Here is a 10169-nt window from a genome sequence, read left to right as displayed (position 1 = left end):
TTCCTTTCTTCGTGGGAAAGAACTTGTCCTATCCAAAACGGCAGCATGTACGCAGCAGGATAAGATAAAGCTAAAACTACAAAAAGAAGACCGTAGATTATAACAAAAGCTGAGTCATCACATGCCCATTGATTCTTTCTTTGTCTATGATATGTGCGCTGATAGACGATTTCTGGTGTCATCCAACGATGAAGCATTATCAGAGTTGCCACTTAACAATCTGCCAGATGGAGGTACTGAAGGAACTTACAAGCCTTCATTCAGGTCATTAAAAAATGCTTAGGTCCATCACAGAAGAGAAATCAACATTCAATACTTGAATTTTATTGAAAACTAGAGATGATAATCACAAATCATATCTTAAACTATAGGAGCATGCATGGGAGAGCAACACCACAAGATTAAAATCATGACACAAAGACAGAGATGTTCTATGGAGATCATAAAAACAAGCCGGAACTACTGAACTTCTGCTCAGTAATTTGGTCAATTTCAGCTGCCATTTCAGCCGTCAAATAGTTCTCCCAATCACCAAGCTTACCTTTTCTAAAACATGCTTTCTTTTCTATTTTCAAAAATCCTGATGAAGAGCTGGGATTTTTACTCTTATTCACCTCCAAATTGCTAAGCCTCTCAAAGCTACAGAAGTCGACAACTTTTTGCACAAATCCTTGACTTTCTTCCTCAATGGAGAAAGGGCAACCCATAAACTCTGCCATTCTCTTGACATAGGAGAACGTGTCATTCTGCAGATCTTCATATTTGATAAAGAGAATTCTCTCAGGAAATTGAAGGCTCGCTTTCCAGTACCCCAAAACATGATCCCAATAAGGCCCATAAGGATAGTGTCCTTCACAAAAATCCCGAAACGCCTCCTCCAATGGCAAGGTCTTTGTGCTTGCAGCTCTCAGCTTCCCAGAAAAGTGCCAAAACGAAGTAAACAAATCCTTGGGATCCCTGCAGATGTAAATAATTTTGCACTTGCACTCAACAATGGACTTGGGCAATGAAGGGTAAGGGATGTGAGTGGACAAAAATGGAAGTTTGGGGTCTCTAGAAATAATATCAGTAAAAGCTAACACATCAATGAAGGGCATAACATCATGTGGAGACTCGGAAAACAAAGGATTTGTAGAGGCATTGCTGTAAAGTTTTCTTGTAAAAATGGCAAATGAGAGGGCTTTAAGCCAAATGGTTCCAGCTTTTGGATGGCTGCAAATGAAAATATCAGTAGGTTGAGCTTTTAAGTAGTGTTGAGCATAGATGATCCCTTCAAGCAAATTTGTGTTGATCCAAAAGCCTTGGTATTGATGGAGATACTGAGATATTCCCCACCCATTTTCAATTCGAGGAAGGCTTGAGATGATCTCCTTATATTTTGCATGAGAAGGAGATGCTGAAACTGGAACATCACTCTCTCTTGAAGAAATGGAAGATGATTCCATGAAATATAGCAAAAAAGCCTCAAGAACCAGTTATGTGAGAAACTCATATCCACTACATCAATTATATAGGAAGAAGACAGAATTGATGATAATGATAGGACCTGATATCAGCAATTAAAAAAACAAATTAAAATTTAATCCATCATTTGAAATAAAAAATTTGACGAAAATTCTAATAATTATTTTTTTAGAAATGAAACAATTTAATTTTGTTTAACTTAAAATTTTTTCCTTTGAAAAATTGAAATTTTCCATTGTTTCGTAAGATTTATTTGAATTTTCTTTTTCTAAAATGAATCATGAATAAATTTAAATTAAATTTCAACTTTCATATAAATATAAGTCTTTAGTGTTGATTAATTTTAGTCTGAAAACTTTTGTGTTATATAAGTCTTTACTGTTGATTTAAGTGCTTATGTGATAATGAGATCCTGAGCAAAATGTGCATGGTACAAAAAGTATTTTAAAGAAATAATTTGTAAAAGTCTATTTTGTTATTTTAATATTTTTATAATTAAAATACGTTAAATTTATTTTTAATTTTTTTAAAACTTTATAATTAATATATTTTAAAAAATATTGTTCTAACAGCAAATTTAATAACAATGTGAAACATATCTTTAATATGTTCCAACAGGGCAATAGAACGAAATTTGAAATAATTAAAGTTTGAAGTTGACAAAAATATCAGCTTATCTCTATATAAAATTAACTCACTAATTCTTATATCATGAATTGAAATTAATTCACTTAAATCAATCTATAATTATTTATAAATTAATGAATAAAAATTATTTATCTAAAATTATCCATAAGATATAAATTAATTCAAAATTTAATTTTAAAAATTTTCCATTACTTATTCAATAAATAATTCGAATCAACACATAATTTAAAAAATATATATATAATTTGAAACAATTAGATTTTAAAACAGTAAATTAATAGAAGATGAAACTTGAATAATATATGACTAAAATTGATATCGTTTTATTGACTATTTGATGTAAAATTAATTTAATAAAAGAAAGTGTAATGTGAATGCTAACCTCTATGGGTGAGAAAATATAATTTTATTTGTGGATATTAATCATAGATAGTATAGGAAAGTTTTCTCATGAATTGACTGATTTTTTCGAATGAATTATTTTTGCTTAATTAATTTGAGGTTTTGATACTACAAGAGACATTGAGATAATTAAGAAAGATCGGACAGTAATATGAATATTGAGATAAATGCTAAGGGTGTTATGGATGCAATTAGATATTTTGAAAATGATTGATTTGAATTTAATCAAATTATTAATAATTATAAAATTATCCTTTTTTAATTAAATTTTATCATGAATTTTGAAATAAATTAATATATCGATTTATCTTATATTACGGGTAGCCATATAGTATATTTATCTTGAGATTTAAATTGTTTATATCCGTTTTCTCCCTAATTGTTTTTTACACGATGAGATTTATAATTTTAGAGTTTATATTAAATTAAAAAAGTAAATTATAAATGCACTCATGCTAAGTTGAAGTATTAAGTAGTGGGTTAAGACTGGAAATTCATATTAAATTTTCTATAGTGAGACATTTTGTCATGCAATAATTTCTTTTTTAGTATTCTTCCTTTTTCTTAACACAGCTCTGCGATGAACAAAAAGGAAACATAAAGAAAAATAAATTGAGGAGAAAAAAAAAAAGAAACATAAAAGAAAAGAAATAGAGCAATAATTTGTTCCTTCTTTTCTGTGTGAAGTGGTCCTTCAACAGCACACAAGTGGTCCCTCAACAGCACACAACTCTATCCTCAAAAGCAAATAATTAATAGAAGACACAGAACATCGACCCACCTTCAACCAATTTTATCTAAAATTCCATACCAAATTGGATTTCCTTTAAACTATTCATCCTAGATTTTATCAATTAATTTATCAGAATAAAAATATATATTCTTATTAACTATATGTGCTTAAATTTTAATAATCTCATTAAATATTTATATTGTATTTATTTGATTTGTAAAAATTTAGTAACTTTATGAATAATTTTAAAAATATAATACATAAAATTCAAATCACATCAAAATTGTTGTTATATGTAAAAACTTTCAAATGGATATAAGAGCACCTATACAGCTGGCAAATGAAAATATGACATACTTGATTATCTAAGATCTGAAAGAGGATAGAGTTAGGGTATGTGTGTGTGAATTTAGTCTGAATGGTTCATACCCTCTTCCTTTATTCTTTTTTCTTTTTGTCCTCTAGTGATGTGTAACCGCTATCCTATTACAGTACCACATGTCGTTATTATATAAAGTCGTATGTATGCACGTATTGTCCTTTTTTCCATCATCAAGCGGCTTTTTAATTCCTTCCGGTACATGTGCTAACCTAATCCCGGATGTGGAAGGATATGTTCCCCCACTGACCCATCAAGTCAGGTGAGCTGGATCTTTCTCCGTTGGGTCCGAACTCTATTATGCACGGCCTGCCCGGGCGTAGCCTAAGCTGCGTGTTAGAGGACATCTGAGCCCTATTCTGCCTGGCCTACTTGAGAGTGGTCTGGGCTGCGTACTAGAGGACAGACTTGTGTATTGGGTTTTGATGGGGTTACAGCCTGATTTTCCTACGTGGACTTGACTGCGGCCCGGGTATCAGAGACCCAGCGGTCATCAAGTGTCCTTTTACCTGGTAAATCCCAAAACCTCAATTATGACTGTGCGGCTCTAGAAATGTTTTTATCAAAACGTCTTCTCTCTACCTTTACTTGACGGGTATCGAATTCATCAATTAAAATTTACTTCCTTTTTCTTGATTTATTAAGAACTTATAGATAGGGTAAGTGAGTATCGATCCCATAGAGATCTTAACTCTGTTTAATTTAGATGACTAATTGAAATAGAAGAGTAGTTTAATAAAGAAAGTGAAAAGAAGAGAGTTTTTTATGAAATTGGTTTTTTTGTCTTGGGCAAGCCAAAAATACTTAAAAAAAAAATAAACAATACAATTAAATTTGAGAAATAAATAATTAAAGATAATCAAATTGAAGTGTTTTGAAATTGATTATCGATTTAGAAAAATAATTCATTTTATTATTTATTGTTCGGTTATAGTGGTCAAACACGCGAATCCCACCAATTCTTTCTTATGATTAAATTAATCTGCTTCACACTTAAATTAATTCATAGTTAACTAAAAACCCCAACATGCATTTAGATTTAATTAGTCAATTGTACTAAGGGTCATAATAAAATTGCAAAAGCTAAGGAAAAGAAGAAGAAGATGGAGAAGAAGAGGGGGGGGGGGGCAGTACCAAGAGAGGAGGAGGGAGAGAGGAGAAAATATATCATGCCTAGGTTTAATTCTAGGAGCTTTTATATAGGCAAAAAAGATAAAATTTAATAATTTAAAATAAACTGTACTACTCCTATCTTATCTCTATCCTAATCTGATTGTGTTTGATCCAACTTGAAAATGATTTTATCCTTAATTAGGTGGCAAAATTGAGCTGAGGTGGCAATTATATTTAAAATCTAGAGCTGTCCATCATCTTGGGCTACAGGCTTGCCCAAGGCTATAACCTCCCAATCCTAAAATCTTCCAATTCAGTCTCTTTTCATTCTTTTTCTTATCTTCCGTTCAAAAACCTGTCCAAAATCAAATTCCAAGTAAAAATTAATTATTTATATCAAAATCATAGCAAAATTATAGAATTTAATAAGAAAAATCTGGTGAGTTTTGCAATTCATCAGATTCCACCACACTTACACTTTTGTTTGTCCTTGAGCATAAAAATTCAACTCTAATAATAAAACACAGCCCTGTCCTCAACCATTCTGAAATTTAATTTGTCCAAAACAAAGAACCAAATTGTCATGCAATAGGATGATAGCAGAAATAGCTTAATTTCACCAAAGTTCACTTCAACAAGTTTCATGTTTAAAGCGTGTTTCTCAAGACATAAAGTTGGTCCTCAATTCAATTTCAAGCACATCAAATATTAGAATGCCATATAATATTAAAATGCCATTTTGAAAGAATAAACTCTTAGGAACTTTTGATTAGATCATAAAAAATTTAAAGACTTGGGTGTTTATTATTTTCTTACACTTCCTACTATATTTTACCTGAAACCGATAAAGTGAATATGAAACAAATGGTTACTGAATCACTTGCCCCAGGTTATTCAGCTCAGGTGGCTACTAACTCCACTCATGGTCACTAGATTTTAAGGTATGGGGCGAGTGTTTAAACGGCCTATAAAGGGGTGATACTCTCCCAAACATTGATTTTTCCATATGAAATCACCTTAAAGGGTCACCAAGTACCACACTACTTAGACCATCGGGTTGGTAATCAATTAATCAAGCAACCAGAGGAGTGGGTCATAGGAGTGCTTTTATTTTTACTTTTTCTTTTTCTATTTCTTTTTTTTTAGCTTTGATGACACCCCTTAATTTTCACATAAACACATAGTCTAGATAATGTCTTTTAAATCATTCTCAACAAAGGGCAGCAACTCATTTAAAATAACATGCATTCATTATCATTTTTTTTAAAAATAAAGATCATACTTCATAAGTTTTTAAAATAAGTCTTAAAAATAAAACTAACAAAATGTACAATGATGAATTTTTTCTATTTAAGCCTGCATACAAATGGTATAAAAACTTGAATTCTATAATAAAGGATATATCAAGTTCTCATGACAAGTAAGGAGTTGTAAAAAATCATTTTTTTTTATTTTTATTTTTTGAATAAAATGATGCTAATACTGGAAATAATAAAAAATTAAATCTGAGAAACAATTTAGTAAGTGCAAGTGCTGAGAAACTGTTGAGAATCATAAAAACATATCAAGTGTTTATAGGCTTGGGTAAGCCTCCAGCTCAAACATCAAAAACGCAGAAAAGAATTAAAAATTTCCAAAAAAAAATTTTTAGAACCCAGCAAAAATATATCCAAAACCAATCAATCTCATCAATCACAAAAACACTTCTATTTCTATTCCAACCATATCTACCCTCACACTTACTCCTCACATTATCCTCAAAGTGGAAAAAATTCAATCAAACGAGGAAAGTTCACCAAATAAAAGTAAGCCTAAGAGAACTTTCTTGAGGAGTAAATCGCATAGAACTTAAGCTGGTGGTGGTTGGAGTATGGGTGACCCGAAGTGAGAGAGAATGACGTCCAATTTGGCATCACTGAGGTGCATGTTCTTTCACCTGCGAACGCATTTGTCATGTGTTTGTGGTCGGCGAGGAGACTGGCGGTGGGGGCAAAGGCGCGGAAGGACGTGCGATGGGCTCAGCGATCCGTAGGGAGGGTGCAGAAGGATGTGCGACCGGCGAGGAAGCTGTGGTCGTGGGTTTTGATGCATGTGAGATCCGATCGCCGTGACTATTGGTGTCTTCAGCGCGGTCCAGCGGCAATGCGATGAGTGGCACCTTTCAGTCGGAGTGGCGGCTTCGGCAGTCTCAGGAGCAGTGGCATCGGTAGCGATGTGGACAGTCTTTACCATCCTGCAGATTGAAAAGAGTAGGAGAGGAAGAAGAAAAATAAGGAGAGAGAAAGAAATTAGGTTTTAATATATATATATATATATATATACTTTTATTTATTATTTTATGAATTGAAAAATAAGATCAAGTAGAATAGAGCTTACCTTCCTTTCGGAGCAATTTAGAAATAACAACTTACCTCCAAAAAGTTTCTCTAAAGTCCTGAATTGCCCAGAAGGTCCAATCTGCTCCAAAAAATAATAGATAGATTAATTAAAATGGAAAAATTAAAAGAAACTTACTTGTGACTCTACAGGCTTAGGCAAGCCTGTAATCCTGGGTTGTCTTCCAAGCAACGCCCTTGTTTATTGTCCTAGGCTAGACTTTAGTGGCATGTTAAGGTTCATCCACTTCCATCTTCGTATTCATTTAGCGCCCAAATCAACTTCATTGCTTTTAAAGGATTCAACTTGGAGATGATTATGATTGGAAGTGTGTTATTACTTCTCAAAAATGCATATTTCAAATGAACTGAAAGCATTTTTAACTCAAGTTTTAGTGCCTTGAGGCTCAAAATGTCCAATGAATGGACTATTTCTATGATTTCTTCATTGAATTGCGATGTGCTATTGTCAAGACAGTCCATTGTCAAGTTTTCAGTTAAAACTACCTCCAACTTATCTTCCTTGCTTAATCCAAATGCTTCTTGAGCAAGAGGATTAACAATGTCTATGCTGAAAAGAAAAAAATTATCATCAGAATACTTCATTACATCGTAGACATTAAATTTTACCTCTTCTCCATCAAACTCCATTGTGAGTGTGCCTTTATGTACATCGATCTTCATTCTAGCTGTGCTAAGGAATGGTTTTCCTAGCAATAAATTTGTAGAGTTGGATGAACTGTCCTCTTCCATATCTAAGATAAAGAAGTTTACTGAAAAAATTAATTTCTCCACTTGGACCAAAACTTCCTTCATATTAATCTATCGGTGAGTTGGAGTGTGATTCCTATTTGTTTCAAAGGACCTGCATCCAAAGACAAATAAATTGACAGAGGCTTAACATTTATGGAAGCTCCTAAATCACACATTGTCTTCTTGACTTTACATGATATTGCAAATATGCCTTTATCTTTACATTTTTATGGAAACTTTCTTTGAAGTACAGCTGATACATTCTCTCCCACTTTAATCTTTTCGTGCCCATATAATTTTCTTTTATTAGTGCAAAGGTCTTTTAGAAATTTCGCATACCTGGATATTTGCATTATGGTTTCAAGAAGGGGCATGTTTACCTGGACTTTGCAAAAAATCTCCAAAATCTCTTTTTCTTCCTTTTCTCTTTTTGATTGAGCAAATCTTTCAGAAAAAGGAGGACGTATTACCTGAATTGAGGGTTGTTATTCCTATGATTTATGAGGCTAATTCTCTGCTGGAATTTCTATTTCTGCTTCTGCCTTCAGGTCTGTCGTACTGCCTTAGGCAAGCCTCTTTGGGCTGGCAGATTCCAACTCCTTCCCACTTTGCAGCGTAATTGTACTTGCATTCTATTTCAAATTTAGAACGGTTTGGGAGGACAGTTTCCCTTGAGATTCCAGCTTGCTCACTGATGTAGCAAGTTGGCTCATTTGATTCTCCAAATTCTGTATGCTCGATTTTGTTTCATGTTGAAAAGCAAGAGTGCTATTAGCAAGGGCTTGAACAATGTCTTCTAGAGACATATTTGATTTTGCAGCTTGATAGTTGGTTTTTAGATGGTAGTTCTGCTGTCTATTCCCATAACTAAGGTTTGGATGATCTCTCCACTCCAGATTGTAGGTACTTGAAAATGGGTCATACTTCCTTTGTTGTTCATTGAACCCTCCAATAGCATTTACTTGTTGCTCTCCTCCCTAAAGGATAGGATACATATCTATGGGATGGTCGGCTTGTTTGCAAATACCACAAGTTCGTGCATTATTCTCTGCAGCCAATTGTTGAATTATAGCTGTTAGTTGTGAGATTTTAGAATCTAAAGATACAATACTTACCTCATTGGCATTTCTAGGAATGTCCTCATCTCAACCATACTGTCTAGAGTTGTCAGCTAATTTGGAGATTAAAGTTTTACATTCTTCAGATTCCATTTTCTCAATAGTTCCTCTACTAGCATCATCTATTATTCATTCTAATGACAAAATTCCTTCGTAGAAGTGAAGGTTAAGCTGTTTTGGAGTGATTCCATGTTTTGGACAACTTGTAATTAATTTCTTATATTGTTCCCAATATTCATGTAGAGTTTCATTTTTTCTTTGTTTGATTACACTTATTTCCTTTCTTATAAATGATGCTTTAGTTGCTAGAAAAAACCTTTCTAAGAATAAGTCTCTAATTTGTGCCCAAGTGGTTATTAAACCTGGAGGCAAATAGTATAGTCAATTCTTAGCGGATTCAATCAAAGTAAAAGGAAAAGCTTCTAACCTTATTTGCTCGTCAGTTATATCTTGTAGTCTCATACTTGAACAAACCACATAAAACTCCTTTAGATGATGATGGGGTCTTTATTCTCCTAACCTTGGAATTTTTGTAACATATGAATCATACCTGTTTGCAATTCCAAGGGTGCATTCAGTACTGGGTATGTGATGCAAAGGGGTTGCTCTTCAGCGACAGCAGCTGTGGCCATATTGTCTCTTTGGTTTGTGTTAATTAGAGGCTCGGTTGGTGTTGAAGACGTGGTGTCTTTGGTTGGCAGAGGGGGTCGGGCAGATAGTTGAGAGGCTTCCGAATTGGCCTGTTTTTGCAACTTGGTTGCTTTTCTCAACCTTTTCGAAGTCTTCTCGATTTCTGGATCAAACTAAATTATGCTATTTTCAGACTTGTTCATAAAAATAAAAATAAACTATTAAAAGTTTCCGGTAACAGCGCCAAAATTTGACGGGTGTCGAATCCGTCAATTAAAATTTACTTCTCTATCCTTGATTTAATAAGAACTTGTAGATAAGGTAAGTGAGTATTGATCCCATAGAGACCTTAACTCTATTTAATTTAGATAACTAGTTGAAATAGAAGAGTAGTTTAATATAGAAAGTGAGAAGAAAAGAGTTTTCGATGAAATTGATTTTTTTTTTGGCAAGCCAAAAATACTTTAAAAAAATAAACAATGCAATTAAATTTGAGAAATAAATAATTAATTAAAAATTCAGTTGAAGATAATCAAATTGCAGTTATCATCGAT

The 10169-nt window shown here is 33.1% G+C and overlaps 1 protein-coding gene across 1 annotated transcript; it reads right to left on the bottom strand.

The window, feature by feature from the left end:
* Positions 1–293: 293 nt before the first annotated feature.
* On the bottom strand, positions 294–1491 carry LOC110624529 (flavonol sulfotransferase-like). Its single transcript, XM_021769725.2, has one exon. The coding sequence runs from the start codon at positions 1443–1445 to the stop codon at positions 441–443; it is 1005 nt and encodes a 334-aa protein (XP_021625417.1). The 5' UTR covers positions 1446–1491; the 3' UTR covers positions 294–440.
* Between the last annotated feature and the right edge of the window lie 8678 nt (positions 1492–10169).

The sequence above is a fragment of the Manihot esculenta genome, chromosome 10 (genome assembly GCF_001659605.2).
Source record: "Manihot esculenta cultivar AM560-2 chromosome 10, M.esculenta_v8, whole genome shotgun sequence".
NCBI lineage: Eukaryota > Viridiplantae > Streptophyta > Magnoliopsida > Malpighiales > Euphorbiaceae > Manihot > Manihot esculenta.
This window is presented reverse-complemented; position numbering and strand designations above follow the sequence as displayed.

What these genes read in the sequence shown, in the direction of transcription:
- LOC110624529 (XM_021769725.2), bottom strand. Translation starts at nt 1,445, where the DNA reads ATGGAATCATCTTCCATTTCTTCAAGAGAGAGTGATGTTCCAGTTTCA.